Raw genomic sequence first — 18381 nt, 5'->3', positions numbered from 1 at the left:
ACTAAGCGGGAAAAATTATATATTATTGACAACGATGAAAAGAAGTTGGCGTACATCTCTTATCCAGTTCAAAGATGTCGCCTTAGCGGTTGGACCACGGTGAAGCGACTTGCTACGAGGGTCGCTGTTGTATTTCGAGATGGTGTTCTGGACTTCCAAATCAGGGATTTCATCCAAGTACAGTCTCTCATCTTCGCCGACGTTTGCTGCGGAGCCGTGGAGTGTTTACACGGGCAGGCCCAAATCCTCCAGCTCTAATTCGGCGTCTAACTCGAAGGTGTCGGTCTTTATATTTGACAAGAAACAATATGAACACTACCTGCTTACTTATGGGATTATCAGGTCTAAGTCATCTTCAAGTGATAAGCAATTGCTACAGGAAGGGTACGAAATCTTAAGGAATCAAGTCAGCAATCTAGCAAAGTTGAAGCACCCTAATATTTTAACCTTGGTCGAGCCTCTGGAGGAGCACAGTAAGAACTTTATGTTTGTCACTGAGTACGTGACTGGGTCGTTGGAAACGTTCTTCAAAGGTGAGGAGGAGGATGAGGAGGATTTTTTGCAAGGTCATATTAAGAATGATATCGTTATTCAGAGAGGTATACTACAAATGATCACGGGTTTGGATTTTATCCATAATATAGCAAAATCGGTACATCTTGATATTCAACCTAAATCAGTGTTCATCAACGGCAATTCTGATTGGAAGATATCTGGACTGGGCCACTTGGTGAAACTACCAGAAGGTTCAGATACTAAGGAATATCTTTTTTCTCAGTATGACCCAAGGACTCCGGCTTTCATGATGCTGAATCTCGACTTTGCAGCTCCAGAAATAGTGTTTGAAAACTTGTTGACATGTAAAAATGATTACTTCTCCTTAGGGTTATTGATAAATTTCTTATACAATGGCCAAAATGTAGCTTTGAAGACGGAAAACTCGATAAGTCAATACAAGTCTGAATACACTTCTTTTGAAAGGAAAGTGAACAGTCGTTCTTGGGATAGCGTCTTTTTGAAAGTTCCACCGAAGTTGAGGCCATGCATCCCCAAGCTAATGAACAGGGATCTGTATGCGCGTTATGATAACATAACAGATATTCTGGAAAGTGACTTTTTTAATGATCCCTTGGTTAAGACTCTGAATTTCCTGGACGAGCTGCCAGCAAAATCAAACGAGGAAAGACTAGTGTTTTTGGATGGTTTGGCTGAGTTACTACCCCAATTTCCTACAGCATTACTTCAAAGAAAATTTTTGCCAATATTAGCGGACCTATTAGAGCTACTGTGCCAGGATAAGACACCAGATGCTCGTTGTATCTCCAAAGATCTCAACATTTTGATAAAAATAGGAAGGACACTGTCTCAGTTAACTTTCCAAGAGAGACTGTATCCCTTGATCACGAACAAAAAAAATTTCATTATTCTGTTAGAGACTTCTGCTTTGACACTAATTGAAAATTTGCCGGTACTGAAGGAGAAAGTCAAAAACTCCAATTTCATTGAACACATCCTGAGCCCGCTACTAAAATACGTTTTCGAAGGTTGTACCGATGAAAATGTCATTGTTCTACAAGAACAATTACTGGGCCAGATATCGTTAATACTGGAAAGTTATGATTTCCCAGCTATCAAAAACTTTATCGTACCTTTACTATCGAAACTGTTTACAAAAACGACCAGTCTTACTGTGAAGATTAGCTGTGTCTCTTGTTTCACTAAAATGGTTGAACAGAAAGCTATTGATGCGTACATATGTGCGGAAGAGATACTCCCCATTTTTAAAACGATGAAGACAAGAGACGCCAGAATTTTATTCAAAGCATTACAACTGTTCGAGAGGGTACCACAACTGATAACTGACGAGGTCGTTTTAGTGGAGAGTCTGCTACCTCTTTTGTGGAGCTACTCTATGTCATCGACCCTGAATAAAGCACAATATTCCCAGTTCGTCAACGTCATCAACACTCTGTCTACTGACATACAGAAAAAACATACTTCGAGACTGAACGAGGGAAGCCTAGAACCTGGCGACACTCCTAACGCTTTCAAGAAAATAATAGAGGGACAGCCCACAGCCAAGAAGGTAGATCCTGAAAATGAAGCCAGTAAAAACGTTTCAATTCCTGTCATCCAACCGATCAAGAAGACTACACCATCTGGGAACGGGAACGGGAACGGCTCCTCTATTTTGACACCGCAAGACAAGAGGACAACTTCGTCACCGATGACGCAACGGAGAGGTGCTGTAAACTCACCTTCCGCATCCTATAACTCTGTTGGGAGAGGCGGTGCCAACGGCAATACATCGCCGAATGTGTCAGCGCGGAGGCTACAGAGTCCGCCAATGGCCCAGTCGAGAACGGTTCCTCAAAACGATGGAGATACTTTCTCTAAATTCATGGCATCATCCCCAAGTGCAGCATCACTGGCACCCAGAGGACAACAAACTGCACCCTCAAATGCTACCTCGAAGACAAAATTAGACGTGCATTCACCGATGTCTCCAAGCAAACAGCAAACGGGCAGCACATTGCCTCCTGGGTTTTCCATCTCGTTGCAACCCAGCAGGAAGGACTCCACGCCGAATTCCTCCTCCAACAATAGTATATCCAATGGTGCATTGGATTCATTGATCTAATTTCCATCTTGGCATTCTTCTCATCTAAGCCATCTTTTATAAATATGTATCTGCACATTCATAACCGAACAACAGTTCCCGTTCTTGTCCATTGGTTCTTGAGCATTTAACATCTGTAGGACGCCTGCGGTTCCAAGTACGTAAACCATGGCACTCACTTTAAGAAAGAAAGTGCCGGCCGTTTTCGTTAGTTGTCTCTTCTTTTTACTATTTGTCGCACTGCCTTTTAGTTTCCAAAGGTTTCCAAGTATTTACCCTTTGAAGGTCAGAGGACACAAGATCAAGCCAGCAGCAGACCCTATCAATGCCACCAACTATCACCAATATATCAGGAACATCGATTTGGCAAATAGCTCTTTTGTCTTCAATTCTATATTTGCTGCATTGAGACAATCGGCTTCTGATCTATTCCCTGCTGGACTTACATACTTTGGAGGTATTGTCCCCAAAGGAACTTTACTTTACAGGACAGGGAAAAACGAGATCCCCAAGTCCTACGAGTGGTTGGCCTTTGACTCTGAATTCAGTTACTCCTTTGGAATTCGGTATCCGTCGTATGGTAGGAACTCGTCGAGGCATTGGGGACCACTTGGGGGGCCTCCGCCCAAGGAACACTTATCAAAGGGGCCTCCGAAGAGGAGACACATGATGGAGGACACAAACCAATTTTTCACCTTCAGAACAACGAGAGATCTGGATCGGATCATATACTTTGACGGGGCCTCCGCAGCCAAATCTGAAACGGGGGAGATGGATACGCAGAAATTGCTTAGCGATGTGATAGGGGATAAGCTAAACTTGACGAATTCGACGGGAGATGATTCCGGTGTAGGGCTCGAAAGACTATACGCGGAGAGAATATGTCAATGGGGGAAACCGCTAGGTTTAGATGGTTATGTAAGAGTGGAAGTTGGGTTTGAGCTTGTTCTGTGCGATTTTTTGGACGGTAGCGTAGAGGTTGTATCCAATATTTCAGTTAAGGCACCCAACGAGGCCTTAGGAATTGCACCACCTGCAAATAAAAGTAGCGAAGCAGGGTGGCCAATTGCTCCTGATGGATCCTTCCTCGAGGATCAGCTTACTCCCGAACAAAAAGCTGTTCTGGATAAAGAAGACGAGTGGCAGCACCTGATAAAAAAGTATAGTTCGATGCAGGGATTTGACTGGTTGCTTGCTGGTGCCAGGCATGATACCGGTGAGCCAAAAGTAGTGCTAGATTATAGATATATGGTTACAGGTATCAACAGGACAGAAATGAAGACGAGTCCGTTCCAAAGAAGGCTTCTAAACGAACGGTTGACGTACGATGATCAATTGCAAATTGTTGATGAGTTAGAACGGTCTCTCTCCAAACCGTTTGATCCATCACAATCAGTAGAATGGAAGCTGCATATAGAGGAGATAATGACCAAATTCGGCCCCATGCTTAAAATGATACAAAATATATTGACCGCAGAAGCTGATCTAACAGAGAAGGAGATGGCCGTTGAGGTTACTCGATACACTTTCAATTTTATCCTACGGTTTACAGACTCCGCCGATTCAGACATCAATACGGGCAAGAGGGATGCTATTTTCCAATACATACAATCTGGGAGGCCATTGCAAACAGAGTCCGACTACTTGATCTGGTCCTCAATTGCCAATATCGTTACTGCAGTGGTTGATACTCTGTACTCGATCCATCAACAACTCTTACCACAGGTAGTGTCTCCAGTTGGTGAAAATGTGTATCGGCGAGAGGCCCTTCACCAAGCCCTGAATCAATCTCGGGCGGAAATCACCAAACTTTTGGATACTCTGCAATGGGCACCGCTAACTTACCAATGCGACCGCAAGTGTGAGTGGGATGAAATATGCTATACACCTTCATGGGGCCCGTCTCCGTTACCCTGGATCTCCCCGACTTCAAAGACCAACACCTCCTTCACATACTTTGATGCAAACTTGGGGAGACAGGTCGTGCGGGAACCGCTACAGTGTGTCAAAGTGGACCACATCACTAAATAAACCACAATAGAGCAGTATGTACAGTAGTGTCTAATATACGAACCATTGTGCAGCAATTGCCCCGGTGCAACACTCGCTTACGCAATTTGTCATCCTCGAGGACTCATCGCTTCTTGACGTCTCGAAATTAAGAGACAAAGGGAGAATTCAAATTGAAAGTGAATGGAAGGGGTGACTAAATAAGCGGTAGAAGAGGTCTCTGAAGGAGCGCGGGCAGTGTATTGGCGTGTGTACACATATACGTGCTAGTTTAAATTGAGGTGGTACAGATATGGTTAGTACGTTTGGAATTAGAAGGGTACAAATCAGTGGGATTGAGCACTCGGTCTTGTTGCAGGAGCAAAATACTGATCAGACGTCCAGTGCACTGGTTAGTCTTGCCAATGTCCTGCTTATGTCACCTGGCTTGGCTAGAATTTCACAGCCACTAACTGAGTTAGTTGGTGGTAAGTCTGACGTTTCTCTTGGCGAATTGGTGAATGTGCTGGCCCGCATGGGGGTGCAGCAGAACAATACGATCGGTTTAGAGCAATTGGAGCAGGTGCTGACCCAATTATCGGATGACAGTGGGGCTGAAATGAAGGTAGACCCGAAGTTTATTGGGTCCTTTGAAGATGGGATGGAGATGTCCGTTTTCAGACTATACAATGTTGGGTTGGTCCATGGCTGGATCATTGATGCAGAGGCAGACCCCGTTGCCTACAAACACGTCTCCCAGTATTCTTATGAGTCTGCTCAGGGGGCGCTCGTGCAGTCATACGACATTCAAAAAGGCACCGTGCAAGTCGCAGATGCAAATGCAATTGTAGAAGATGCTAACTACCTAAAGGCTTTTTTGGCACGGTCTGCAACGCAGCTAACCGATTACGGGCTACACCACTTGAAAGAGGTCATGGTTGAGAAATCGTATGCGGTTTTGTACAGAAACGAGCAGTTCTACACTCTGCATAAAAGTAACGGTGAACTGTTCTTACTGGTAACGGATACAGCGTACAGGAACAACTCCGATATCGTTTGGAAATCGCTGACTTCTGTGAGTGGGACTCAAGATTCTTACTACACCGGTACATTTTCCCGGGTGGATGGTGGTGTAGCGCAGAAAACCCTTCAAAATGATGCTACTGCCATTTCCAACGTTGTTTCGAACCCGTTCGGTGACAACCGTGGTAGGAACAACAAAACTGTAAACGCTGGACAGAATGCCGATTTCGTGGAGGGAGATGAAGAGCTTGCAAGAAGACTACAACAGCAAGAAGACGAGGAATATGCCAATGCAGTTGCTAACAGCAACAGAGAACACGCGGCAGCCAGACACGAACAAAGCCCTGATTCTTCGTTTAAGGAAAAGAGCAAGAGTAAGCGTGGGAGATTCTTCTCCAAAAAGAAGCTTACTGGTAAGAAATACAACGGAGACAGCAGGTGTGTACTGATGTAAAACTACTAGGCAACTCACCCCTTCACCACAATGACACAACATTCTGCAATGATATCTACTGAGATACTATTATGTAATTATAAAATATGTGTTTAATGTAAATCCCGGTTTATGTGGGGCGGGTGGAATCGATACAAGTTGAAAGGCCGACCTACGTATGACGTTTCAACAGAGGATTATACCATTTTATTTGGGAGAAGGTGCAGAGGATTTGCTTCTACGGTGCGAGATCCAAAGAGCTGGTCATAAGAAATCATCCAGTAGGAGGCAGCGGCAAGATAACCTTTGTTTTAAAGGGAAGTCCCTAAGTGCACACCATGCCGTGCTCGAAGTGGAGCAGCCCAGGATATGGGACCTGTCCGAGTCCATTGCCGAGCAGTTCCTCGTGCGCTTGACCACGCAAGGCGAATATCCATCCGTAAACCTTGGGCTCAACAACATACGGCAACTCTCCAGGAACTTCATGATAAGGCAAAACGATATCATTGGTTTGGTGGCAAGAGAGGTAATCTGTAATGGCTATACAGAAATAGAATCGAGATACAAATTCCAAGTGAGGTTCGAAAGGGACACCGAACTTGCGGAGAAGTGGTATCTCATATTCATGGATGTGACGGGGAAGTTACAGTACGAAACTGCAAGAAACTATTTAGAAGCCGCTCGTTTCGTGAACTATTCGAATAAGTTGGCCGACTGCGAGCGGGTATTCAAGTACTCTATGCCAAAGGCTATAGAAGATCATGAATTCGACGCAGCAGCAGTGCGAGATGATCAGGAACAACAAAGTTCTGAAGAATCACGTTGCGTTAGTATTGGGTCGTCATGTGAGGAGAGGGAAACACAAATCTCTCTTAGTAAATATTTCGATCCGCAGCTGTACTGTGATTACGAACAGTTGACCAGTGAGCCCTGTCAATCAATGGTTTACTTGGATGTGAACGCTATAAATTTGAGTGTTGATGAGGTAAATACCGATTCCTTGGAACCACTGGAAGAACAGCTTCTATCGAAATCCAAACACCCTGGCAAATCAAAGCACGAAGATAGTCTATCAGCCTCCCTTTATCGTGCCGTGCTTTACAGTCTCTGTTTATCGCTCGGAGCGATCTTCACTCTACTGTTCTTGGCAAGCCAGGATGACAGTGTTGAATACGACATGTACTGAAATTGCCTTAACAACAACGAAGACCAAGCTTTTACTTGGCTTGTTTGCTTGCATATATTTTTCCTGAGGGGCAGCTATGTTGAACAATGCGTTCTTTCTAACAACCCACCTCGTCTATAACATATAACTGTAGCAGCTGAATAAATATCATTTCAAAGATCATCTCTTGTTGGAAACTTGTTTTATGTTAGACTACCTTACAAGACATCCAACCGTATACCACCAGATGGATTCGCGTAGCAGGGACTCACAGACACCAAGCATAAGTTCACAGTCCTATGCAATCCTTGTGGATAATGCGGCCATGTTACAATTATCAGATTCCACGAGCAGCAACGGAAGTGGCAGCGAAGATGACAACAGTATAACAAGCGGCGATGATCCCGATGCTGCTGCAGTAGATAAGGGTCACGTATCAGACGAGGAAGCTGGTGATTTGTCGGCACATTCAGACGAATTGCTTAACAACGAGAACATACAGGCGCCCGCCTCGAGAGGTGTGTTCATGGACAACGGACAAGATCAGGATCCGAGTTCCACGATAGACGTCTCTAAATACATATTCGACGCGTTGATACAGGCCATAGAACCGACGGGGTTTTCCAAAGCTATCTCTTTACAGTCGAAGACTTCTGCTGAGATTAATGCCAAGAGTTTGGAGCTGAAACAACTGGTCAAGGAAACTCAAGAGAAGTTGAGATATTTGTCTGTAAGATACGACAGGGGTGTAGCCACTTCGAAAAGCATTAATGAAAGTTTAGCATACTCCAAGGATAGAATTGAGAAGATCAATGCTGTTCTGAGAACGGATTTTCCTATTGAGTTCAATCAAGTTCGAGATAAGGTTCTAGAAAGGACACTAAGTGAGGAAGAAGAGGAGGAAGGGAGTACTCCCACTCCCTAACAATAGTAGTGTTGTTGTGCCTCAATTAAAGTCATTGCTATATTGTTAATGTACAAATGAATACACCGATAGAACGGATATAAAGAGATTCTATATATAAAGCGTAGTAATAATAATAACCGAATTGCATTCCCAAATAAACGAACCGAAGAAAAGAGAAAACTGGGCTTTTGAAGTTGGTTGTGTCCACCCTTTTTTGACTCAGTCAAAAGTAATCTTCTTTGGTTTCTTGGACATATCCACATCCTTGAAGAAAGCACCATAAGCACCATGTTCCTTCTTCTTTGTGTGAGTACCAAACTTGATCAAATCTTCTGGAACAGGCTGGTTTGCACCATTCAAAACGTTAACCAGCCCACCTGCCAAATGTTTGGCTTCTTCTGTAAACAAGGTGTGTGCTACACCAGTTTGGCCTGCCCTACCGGTTCTACCGATTCTGTGGACGTAATCCTCGACGGTTAATGGGAAGGTTAGGTTGATAACTGTCTTCACGTTAGGGATATCCAGACCCCTGGCAGCGACATCGGTAGCCAACAACAGATTGGAGCTTCCAGTTTTGAACTCATTTAGAGCATGGGTTCTCTGTTGTTGTGTCAAGTCACCGTGAATTGCAACAACGTTATAGCCGTTGTATTTCAGGTTTCTCTCGACACGGGCCGCCTCCTTCTTGTACAAGGCAAAGATTAACACCTTTTCGTCCTTCTTGGCGCCAGACTGGTACTTCTTCAATAGGTCCAGCAATTTCCTGTCCTTTGAACGCTGCTCCACAACTTCCACTATTTGCTTGATTCTCTTGTTAGCTGACAACTCGTCTCTGTTACCAATGGACACTTTGACAGGTTGGTTCATAAAAGTAGCTGCTAGTTCACGAACTTCCTTTGGCCAGGTGGCTGTGAACATCAGCGTTTGTCTGCCGTGTGGAGCAGTTTCTCTGATGATGTTCTTGATGTCCTCCTCGAACCCCTTCTCCAGCATCCTGTCAGCCTCATCCAAGACCAGGTAGTTGACCTTGGACAAGTTGACAGACCCCTCCTGGAGTAGATCCAGCAGTCTCCCCGGAGTTGCGACAACGATGTGACATTTCCTCAGTTTCATCCTTTGTTCGTCCTTTGGAACACCACCGTAAACACAGCAGCACTCCAAACCTACTTTATCGGTAAGAGGGATTAGGTTATCGTAGATTTGTGAAGCCAGTTCTCTTGTAGGCGAGATGATCAGGGCCTGAATCCCGCTCACGGTCTTCGAGGTTTCAATAATGTGGTTCACGGCGGGAACACCGAAGGCTAAAGTTTTACCGGACCCTGTTTCAGCAACACCAATAACATCCTTACCTGATAGCAAGTATGGCCACGATACAGACTGGATGGGTGTTGGTTTGGGGAACTTGGCGATGACAGATTGGATCCTCCGGTCGAACTGCACGTGGTCAAAGGACAAAAGTGGACGCAAGTTCAGCTCCGTTGGGTCCTTGACAGAGACCTCGTTCTCCTTGTAGAAGTCGTCGACATCGGACTGAGGTAACTTGGTCAATACCTCGCTCTGAGTGTAGGAACCAGAGCTCTTGTTGACAGAAACGGGAACGTCCTGTTCCACAACACCAACGTCTTTTGTTTCCACTGGAATTTCAGCGGTTTCATTTGTGGACTCCTTGGTCTCCTTCTTGTGCTTCTTATCCTTCTTGTGTTTCTTGTCCGTCTTGTGCTTCTTTTCCTTCTTATCCTTCTTGTGTTTCTTGTGTTTCTTTTCAATAGCTTCAGCGTCTTCGCTCAGTCTCTTTTTCTCCTTACGTTCAGCAGTAGTCATCGTGAAAGTACTTGGTTGGTGTGTAAGGTATCACTGAAACAAGCAGAATCTGGGAACAAACACAACAGCAATTCAAACGTATCAAACGTAACCGTCTAAACTCACACTACTTGGAAAATTTTTTAGAGCTCATCGACAAAAAAAAGACATGAAAAATTTTCCAAATTGAATCAAATGAAGAGGTGAAGCGATAAAGTGTAGAACTCTGAAAGAGAAAGAGGGTGTGTGTGTGTGTTTCACAAATAGTAGTGGCGTTTCTCTTTTATTATGACGAGAGAGTCTTGAATATATCTTACATACTTGATAACAAGTGGAATGAGGGGAGAGCCCCCGGGGTTGGTTGGTTGGTTGTCGATTCTATTTTACTATACTATACAAAATTGAAAGACATAGAGAAAAATATTGCTATTTTACTACATATCTTAGAATTCAGCTTAGTTCATGGACTTAACCAACTTGTTGATGAATTGCTCTCTGTTACCGAAAGCACCACCTTGGATGAAGTGCTTGAACTTTCTTGGAACACCCCAGCCACCAGATGGGTTGGATAGCTTGAATGGCCACAAGAAGTTGTTGGCTTGCTTGAAGTGAGGGCCGACGGTGACGATCTCGTGGATCAAGTCGTCGATGGATAGAATACCGTACTTACCCAAGTTGGCCTCAATGATGGAGTTGTCGGACAAAGCAATTCTTTGCTTGTTGATCTTACCGAAACCTCTCTTGTAAACCAACTGTCTGATGGTGGAGTAGGATGGGTAACCGTATGCGACGTATGGTTCGATCAACTTCAACAATTCGGTGGTGGCCTTGGTGACCTTGACGAAGGTACCGGTGTTGATTTGGTTCAATCTCAACAATTGTAGAACCTTTCTTGGCTTTGGAGCAATCTTGTTGATACCCTTGATTCTAACAACAAAGACCAACTTTGGTTGGGCTTCGACGTAGTAAGAACCGGTGGCTCTGGCTTCACGCTTGGCGTCAATGACAGCTCTTTCAGCAGCAACGTACTCCTGTTGGTAAGCAGCGTTTCTCTGCAAGATGATGGCTCTCTTTTCCTTGTTAGCCTGTATATTAAAAGTAAGGGACGTACATTAACAAAGAAGATAATCGTGTGAAGAATACCTCTTAGTAATATAATGAAATTGTTAGTTATTTTTGTTAATGAAATGATAACAAGATAATCTGTTTCTACTGCAATAATCCATTAAACAAAATGACCAGATTTGGGCGATAATCGAAACTTCTAATCTTTAAAACTCCTTCTTTTCCATCAGATAAAAGGTTTTTTCTTTTTCAACTTTCAGGACGTAAATTCTTAATACAGTTCAAAGTCATTTCAGCCGAAAGATGGTGATAAGTTACGACAACATTGCACCGTAGAGCTAGTCGAGAATGTATTTGGGATACAAAAGGCTTCATCATGTAAATCATTTAATGCGATTAAGAATTCACGGACCTAAAACAGAAACAGTCATAACCCAACATCGAAATGAATATGGGCGTTGAAAGGATGGAAATAAAGATCGTAGTTTCAGTAGTCGAATCTGGCAATTTGAATATCGCAAGAGAGCAGTATAGAACAATAAATTCAAATAGGACATACGGCCTTGCGGACAGCTCTCTCGGCAGCAACTTGTTCAGCAGTTTGCTGGTTAGCCTTGGTCTTCTTTAATTGAGATTCTGGGGTCAAAACTTTTCTGTGAGAAAATGCAAACATTGTGTCATAAAGACGATACAATTGTTAGAATAAAACAGTTCAATGACGAGTTTGGATACGTTCTCTCAAAAGAAAGAGAGCAAATATGCAAACATTTGAATGTAATACAAAGTTACGCCGAAGTGAAAACACCACTTTTCATTACGACGAGAGGGAGTAATGACAGAGATAAGCAGGAGGTGAAAATCGGTTTGAAAACAAATGTGTTAAGATTCGGTGATAAGAGAAGTATAAACAGAGAGTTTTCAAACTAATATTCGCCAACGTAGACTTATCTTTGACCTCGCAAATTGGAGGTTATCCCCTACAACCAAGCTTCGAAATAAACGGAAGCTTAATTTTCTTTAGTGGAAAATAAGACAATTGAAATTAATATAGGGTGAGGAAGAGAGTGTTCTCAACCCCGACGCAACTTGTTGTATTGAAGTAATGGAATCGTTCTTAAACATACTGGGCAGCCATTGTTGATATCTTTGGTTCGTTCATCTAATTCTGTAGTGAAAAACAAAATATGAGTAAGGAAAGATAAACACACTATCATGAAATGACATCTTTGGACTTAAATAAAACTGCGAAACTTTCCTCAGCGGTTGATTCGAAAATCTGAAAGATTTGTGCGTCGCTTTTTTTGAGTCCATACTTTTTCATCTTGTTCCCTTTTTGAGTAATTATTTGTCTTTTACAAGTATTTAATTTTTTTCAGAATTCTACAATTAGTAGATGTATGGGTGTTAAATAAAGCAGTCACAGGGGTTTAAGTCCTGATGATTAGTCGTTTTGAATCCTCCTAGTCTTAAAAACGGACACCAGATCGGATCGCTGTCGCCATGATGAAGGACGTTTTGCCACCCAACGGCACATATCAAGAGATTGTTAAGGTTTATTTTTATTTAAATCGTTATTAGTTTTTCTTCCTTTTCGTTTTGTTTTTGAAATCAGCCCCGAAAGATGGTTAATAAAGTAGACATCATAGCCGTGGCTAGTCACTATTGGTATGCCAAGTGGCATATATCATCACTTCAAAAAATAAAATTAAAAAGAATCAAAACTTTTTTCTTTATCGCAAATTAATAGAAATAATTTTGTAGCTTTAGAGTAGAGTTTATAGCCAGTCCTCTGGTTATACATCCATATCGAAATGAATGGGTAGTACCATACTGAGCTTTACAGTAACGCGTGGCTAAACGGGGAAACGAAGGAGACTTTGAAATTTCTTCGTTTTTATAATGAAAAAATTGAAAAAAAAAAGATTTGAAAGAAAAAAATAAACACTTTTTGAGACATTTGCTTTCCACGGGTTCGCCTCTGTTTAAATTGTATGAGAAAAAACGTTAGGGTTGAAGGCGCTCGTTATTGAGTGGGAGGGGACCATGCACCTAAGGGGGGTTACCGTATCCCGAATATCTCGTTATAAGCCTCAATGTTCTCAGCCGACATGTGTGAAGGTGATACAGACGGTTCTGCGTAGTCGTTCAGTATATCTGAGAAGTAACTTACTAATCCATTCAGTAGAGGTATTTTTTCCCACCAATTTTCGAGCTGGTATGGTGCCATATCTATATCGTCTTGGTCGGAAGGTAAGATCGCGAAGTGTATTATTGCCCAGAGTAGCAGAGGCAACGCAATGTATTTGATGTATGTTCGAAGTTTTTGGACGCCCCGTTGGTACCTTTCGCCGCTTGGTTCATTTCGGTTATCACTTTCTTGTGGATCTTGCAGCTTTACAGGTTCTCTCCTATCTAGCTGAGATTTTAACTTTAGAATAATATCAGACTGTTCGTTTACTTGTTTTCTGAACTCGTGTAAGATGTATTCATCGTTCAGGGATGCACCCTGCCTCTTCCAAGTATCCTCTGCTGTGCGTTTCTTGTAAAATTCGTATTCGCTCTTCAGTTGCTCATATTTGAGTTTATACAATTCAGTTTGAGGAATAGAGTTCTTTTCCGGCTCCTTCTGATGGCCGAGGTGTTCTGGAACAAGCAGCGGTGGTTTTAATTCAGCTCCCTCTGGTATATTGCTCCCATTTTCCGGTAAATTTTCCTTCCGGTTAGGAAGCGAAATTTGATTCTTTTTGACAAACTCACTGAAAGAGGTACCAATGAGCCCCTCCAAATAGTCGTCTAGTATAACTTTGTAAATCTTCTCCGTGTTATGTTCCTTCCCAAAATTACCAATCAACGCAGTATCGTAGGTGGTTGATAGGTGCTGCGGCGGCAGCAATCTATGCAATTCTCTTATAAACTCTGGGAAATCCCTACCATATATGAATCCCTTGTTAAGAGGGTCAACTTCCCCCCACAAGTAATTCAAAACGTCATTTGTATCTCCATCGGTGGTCATTTGTGCCGTGGTTGGAGATGTTTGCAGTAGTTTTCCAAAGAATGACCCCAAAACGCATCACATCTTCAACCTTTAAATCTGTCTTTTTCCTTTTTTTGTTTTTTTTTTGGCGGTTGTTTTGTTTTGTTGTTTTTTCAGAGAAGCTGTTGGCGGTTAATTGTTGATGCAATGACGGGAACGAGGGCTGTTCTGTGGTGTTTAAACTGGTCAGAATGTGTATTCTGGCTAAAGTAGTAAGAGTGGAACAAGCTTTGCTTACGTTTCAAAAAAAGAGAATAAATCGTAGAAATTCACAATAATGGCAGAACCTGTATTAACCTCGAATAAAAATGGTTAAAAAATAGAAAGATAACAAGGCTTATATCTTTTTCCTTTTGCTGAAGCCATGGGAAATTGGTTACCCTGGATATTACACAATGTGCTTTAAGGTAATTCTTGATAGAATTTCTACAGTTTACTACATTTCAGCGATATCTCAGGAATTTTACTTTGAAGTCCCGCCATCCTTCAAAACATTAAAATTAAATAAACTTTCAAAATACAATCTATTCTGTTCCAAAGATCAAGAAAATCCTCTTAATTCATGCTAGAAGCTAAGAATGATGCTGCACTACGCATGTTTGATGTGTGGCAGGGTCTTCCAGCAGACGGTCACTGCCGAACGCCAGAAGCTCCCCCCGTCCGTATACGCATTATATAGGCGAGTTACATAAACTGTCGATGAATTGTTTTCACCTTTTATATGACGATAAGCAAGGTAACATTGTTCAAAGCTGGATTTCCAATATTCAACAATTCAAGCATCCCCAATGCCACTCCATCTGTCAAGTAACGTAAGTCAAACCCTGAAGCACAACACTGACACATTGCTACTTCTACTGGTGTCCCGCCCAACAAGAGCTGCGATGACGTATAAAACGACTTCCGACAAAAACGGCCGAAAAAAAAATTAGAAAAAAACTTGGAAGTGAAGCGATATTTTTTCATTGCTAAAGGGTCAGTTTTGGCATCTTGACGAGGCATTTGAAGTGGGCAGCAGTGGGTATTGTAGAGACGGTAAACCACCAATTGGCTGAAACATTTCAACAAAATACTCACGATTATTTTTTAAGCTTTTTCTTTACTCTGGAAGCATGGCGGAAGACAAAGGTACGGAAAAGTTGCCGGATCTGTACGATGAGGAAATAGCCGATATGTTACACCCGGATGCGTTGTTTTCGAACGACACGCCTGCGTTTGCAGAGCCCAATGATGAGGACCTAAATAAGAATCAAAGTGTCAGAGTGAGTCTAGAGGAAGGCAAGCCGAAGAGTCCCACTAGTGTATCAACCACCACGGTGGAAGATATCATAAACCCATATTTTGAGACTGCTGCGAATAAAGCAAGAAATGACGCCAGTGCGGAGAGATCACTGATGCTCGCTAGGGATGCCAACCATGCTCACATAATACGAAGAAACTCTCCACTGAACGCCTTCCACGGAGAGGCACCCTTAGCGAGTGACGAGTTACTCTCTTCTAATATTCTGAGAAACTCTCTACAGTCTCCACAGTACACAGATAGGAACAATCAGTTGCAACAGCAACAGCAACAACAACAAACGAGGCGAGGTAACTCGCACAAGACACGACCGGCGTTCGTGAATAAGTTATGGAGCATGCTTAACGATCAAGCAAACCTTGACTTGATTCGGTGGGCTGATGATGGGAAGTCGTTCATTGTTACAAACAGGGAGAAGTTTGTCCACGATATCTTACCCAAATACTTCAAACATTCAAATTTTGCATCGTTTGTCCGGCAATTGAACATGTACGGATGGCACAAGGTCCAAGACGTGAAGTCTGGGTCGATACAAAACAGCACAGATGACAGATGGCAATTTGAAAACGAGCATTTCCAGAAAGGGAGGGAAGACTTACTGCATAAGATCGTCAGACAGAAGAGCACAACAAACAGCCAGCAACAACAACAACATCAGCAGCAGCACGTTTCTACACTTCCAGCTATAAACTCAGCGGTCTCGAATCTAACTTCCGAACAGAGGAATGAACTTTTGAAGAAAATTAGCGGCTACCAACTTCCTTCCAACTTGAACCCTACTGGGACTCTACACATTACAAACGGGCCCGAATCCATTGCACAGCAGACAAATATTGGTACTTTACTGGACGATTTAGAACAGATCAAGTACAACCAAGTTGCCATTTCGAAGGACCTGTTACGAATCAGCAAGGACAACGAAATGTTATGGAAGGAGAACATGATTGCGAGGGAGAGACACCGGACGCAGCAGCAGGCTTTGGAGAAGATCTTCCGGTTTTTGGCAGCGATGATGCCACACATGGATCAGAAGTTGATCATGGATGGCATGGTGGATGCTGGTGCACACCAGATAAACGAGGAGGGCGTTGAAAGTGCCAACACGGGCCAAGCAGAGGGCAATCGGATGAACGAGGCATTGTTTGATGAGATCATCAGCAACACTACAAACGACCAGGAGGCGAATTCAGTCCAAGGTGCGTCGTCGTTGCACAGGGCTGGTGCTGCGAGGAGGGACCACGTTGGCAACCAAGAACACCACAACACATATTTGGAGGATCTTACTGACTTGGAGGAGAGCAGGTTCAGAGGCGGGCACACTCCCCTGAGGCCCAGTACGCGGCTATTGTTGAAGAATCGAGCCAACTCGAACAACTCACAGAGTCACCGCCCTACGATCTCCCCTGTAGACCTGGGGGACTTGGGTGCCAGGTCCGTTGACAAGCACACGGGCCGTATATCTGAGATCCCGTTTGACGAGGACGACCATATCGGGTCGAAGCTATCGAACGACTCGATCAACCATCACTCAATCGAGGAGATCCGGACCACGCCTACTCTTTCCTCGAAGAACAGGAGTCCTCGAATGGAGGATTACAAAGGCAGTGCCTCCGAGCGCGACGACAGCCATCGTGTCGAGGAACCCTCGCCCGAAATCGACGACGGTGGGGCCATGATCGATCATTTGCAAGACAGTATAGAGAACCAAGACGAACGAATCCACCACTTGGAGGAGATGATACAAGAGATAGCCCCGCACCTGATGACCGCGCAGGGTTCAGCTGCCCCACAACAGGGCACCAATACTGCTACTACTGCCGAGCCTGTTCCGCAGGGTCTGCAGGGTTCACAGGTCCCACAGGTCCCACAGGGTACGACAGAAGGGGAACCTTTGGAGCAGCCCGGTGTGTCCCCCGGTCTGGACCACTCGCTGTTCACCCCATTTGGCGGGTTCTCACTACAGGACTACTTCGGTAACGACGCCGCTACGCACCCGGATGCCGGGTCCGGACTGACCCCGCTACTCATCGACGATCCAGGCGCCGTGGCAGGTGCCCTGCCAAGCGGTGAACAAGAACGAGGGCCGGCCACGGGCGACGAGCAACGGACCAAACGGCAGAAACTCTGAGTGCAACAACGTCCAAAGCACCAAAAACGGTGCTCTTTCTTTTCTTTTTGGGAAATCGAGAACTGCACCCACTTTTTCTTTCGAAGTTTGCAAAGAATCGTCATTTTTCTCTTTTCTCGAAATTCAGTGAGAAGAGCGAGAGAGAGAAGAGATATACTTGCATGCTGTTGTGACGTTTTACGGTCTCGGTTTCTGCGACTTGGCGAAGAGTGTTACACAAAAAGGTGATGAGGTAGACTTTGTGGGGTGTGTGCATTGTGTGTTTCTTTCGATAAGACTGCGTGCTCTCTTTGCTTATTTTCATTCTTTTTTTTCCATTATATTCGTTTCTTCCACTTCACTGTTGGCTGACAGCATCTTGTGGCTCATCCATTCATCCTGTGCTGTGGTCGAACCAGGGGAGGGAACTAAACACAATCCATTGGACTAGGCACAACTGGAACACATTACCCCTACGTTCCTGACAGGACATTTTTCCACAACCAGTAGGATATAGGGTACAGTGCGCGAAGATTGAGATTGAGATCGAGAGGCAGTACTGTAAGATATCGGGGTTTACGCTACGGACATTCAACATTTACCGGTGCTCAATTCCACCTCTCCGTTGCTGGTGTTACCGAACAAGGCTTTTTTTTTCGTTTCTTTTCCCGGTCGTCCCAAATTCTTTCAACATCCTTGACGACCGCACCCCAAATCAACGAGCTTCTTCTCTTTCGTTCTTATCCTCCTCATCTCCATTCTTTGAGAAGTTTTTTTTTGGCTTCGTTTTTCTTTTTTTTGGCCCTGCGTCTAGAATACCCGTCACAGAGATACTTGTTAATATTATATATTATTATCCATTGTGAGGGATCAATTCGAGAAGGCTGTCATTAAAGAATAATAATAATAATTCAAGAGGAACAGGAAACAAGTACCAC

General features: G+C 43.7%; 9 protein-coding genes across 9 annotated transcripts; 6 read left to right on the top strand and 3 right to left on the bottom strand.

Annotated features, from left to right (window-relative positions):
- Positions 1–139: 139 nt before the first annotated feature.
- Positions 140–2641, top strand: SCY1 (Scy1p; the record flags this gene model as incomplete). Its single annotated transcript, XM_022608648.1, has 1 exon — positions 140–2641. The coding sequence occupies one exon, from the start codon at positions 140–142 to the stop codon at positions 2639–2641; it is 2502 nt and encodes an 833-aa protein (XP_022465123.1).
- A 147-nt stretch (positions 2642–2788) lies between these two features.
- KNAG0F02090 (uncharacterized protein) lies at positions 2789–4651 on the top strand (the record flags this gene model as incomplete). The annotated part of the gene is made up of 1 exon (XM_022608647.1): positions 2789–4651. The coding sequence occupies one exon, from the start codon at positions 2789–2791 to the stop codon at positions 4649–4651; it is 1863 nt and encodes a 620-aa protein (XP_022465122.1).
- Positions 4652–4922: 271 nt separating this feature from the next.
- Positions 4923–6086, top strand: MIY3 (Miy3p; the record flags this gene model as incomplete). Its single annotated transcript, XM_022608646.1, has 1 exon — positions 4923–6086. One exon carries the CDS (start codon positions 4923–4925, stop codon positions 6084–6086), a length of 1164 nt encoding a protein of 387 aa, XP_022465121.1.
- A 157-nt stretch (positions 6087–6243) lies between these two features.
- Positions 6244–7251, top strand: KNAG0F02070 (uncharacterized protein; the record flags this gene model as incomplete). The annotated part of the gene is made up of 1 exon (XM_022608645.1): positions 6244–7251. One exon carries the CDS (start codon positions 6244–6246, stop codon positions 7249–7251), a length of 1008 nt encoding a protein of 335 aa, XP_022465120.1.
- Positions 7252–7435: 184 nt separating this feature from the next.
- Positions 7436–8155, top strand: KXD1 (Kxd1p; the record flags this gene model as incomplete). The annotated part of the gene is made up of 1 exon (XM_022608644.1): positions 7436–8155. The coding sequence occupies one exon, from the start codon at positions 7436–7438 to the stop codon at positions 8153–8155; it is 720 nt and encodes a 239-aa protein (XP_022465119.1).
- Positions 8156–8356: 201 nt separating this feature from the next.
- Positions 8357–9958, bottom strand: DBP3 (RNA-dependent ATPase DBP3; the record flags this gene model as incomplete). Its single annotated transcript, XM_022608643.1, has 1 exon — positions 8357–9958. The coding sequence occupies one exon, from the start codon at positions 9956–9958 to the stop codon at positions 8357–8359; it is 1602 nt and encodes a 533-aa protein (XP_022465118.1).
- A 434-nt stretch (positions 9959–10392) lies between these two features.
- On the bottom strand, positions 10393–12137 carry RPL7A (60S ribosomal protein uL30; the record flags this gene model as incomplete). Its single annotated transcript, XM_022608642.1, has 3 exons — positions 10393–11022; positions 11562–11655; positions 12127–12137. 3 exons carry the CDS (start codon positions 12135–12137, stop codon positions 10393–10395), a joined length of 735 nt encoding a protein of 244 aa, XP_022465117.1.
- Positions 12138–13061: 924 nt separating this feature from the next.
- MPS2 (Mps2p) lies at positions 13062–14015 on the bottom strand (the record flags this gene model as incomplete). The annotated part of the gene is made up of 1 exon (XM_022608640.1): positions 13062–14015. One exon carries the CDS (start codon positions 14013–14015, stop codon positions 13062–13064), a length of 954 nt encoding a protein of 317 aa, XP_022465116.1.
- A 1133-nt stretch (positions 14016–15148) lies between these two features.
- On the top strand, positions 15149–17464 carry HSF1 (stress-responsive transcription factor HSF1; the record flags this gene model as incomplete). The annotated part of the gene is made up of 1 exon (XM_022608639.1): positions 15149–17464. The coding sequence occupies one exon, from the start codon at positions 15149–15151 to the stop codon at positions 17462–17464; it is 2316 nt and encodes a 771-aa protein (XP_022465115.1).
- Positions 17465–18381: the final 917 nt, after the last annotated feature.

The sequence above is a fragment of the Huiozyma naganishii genome, chromosome 6 (genome assembly GCF_000348985.1).
Source record: "Huiozyma naganishii CBS 8797 chromosome 6, complete genome".
Classification (NCBI taxonomy): Eukaryota; Fungi; Ascomycota; class Saccharomycetes; order Saccharomycetales; family Saccharomycetaceae; genus Huiozyma; species Huiozyma naganishii.
This window is presented reverse-complemented; position numbering and strand designations above follow the sequence as displayed.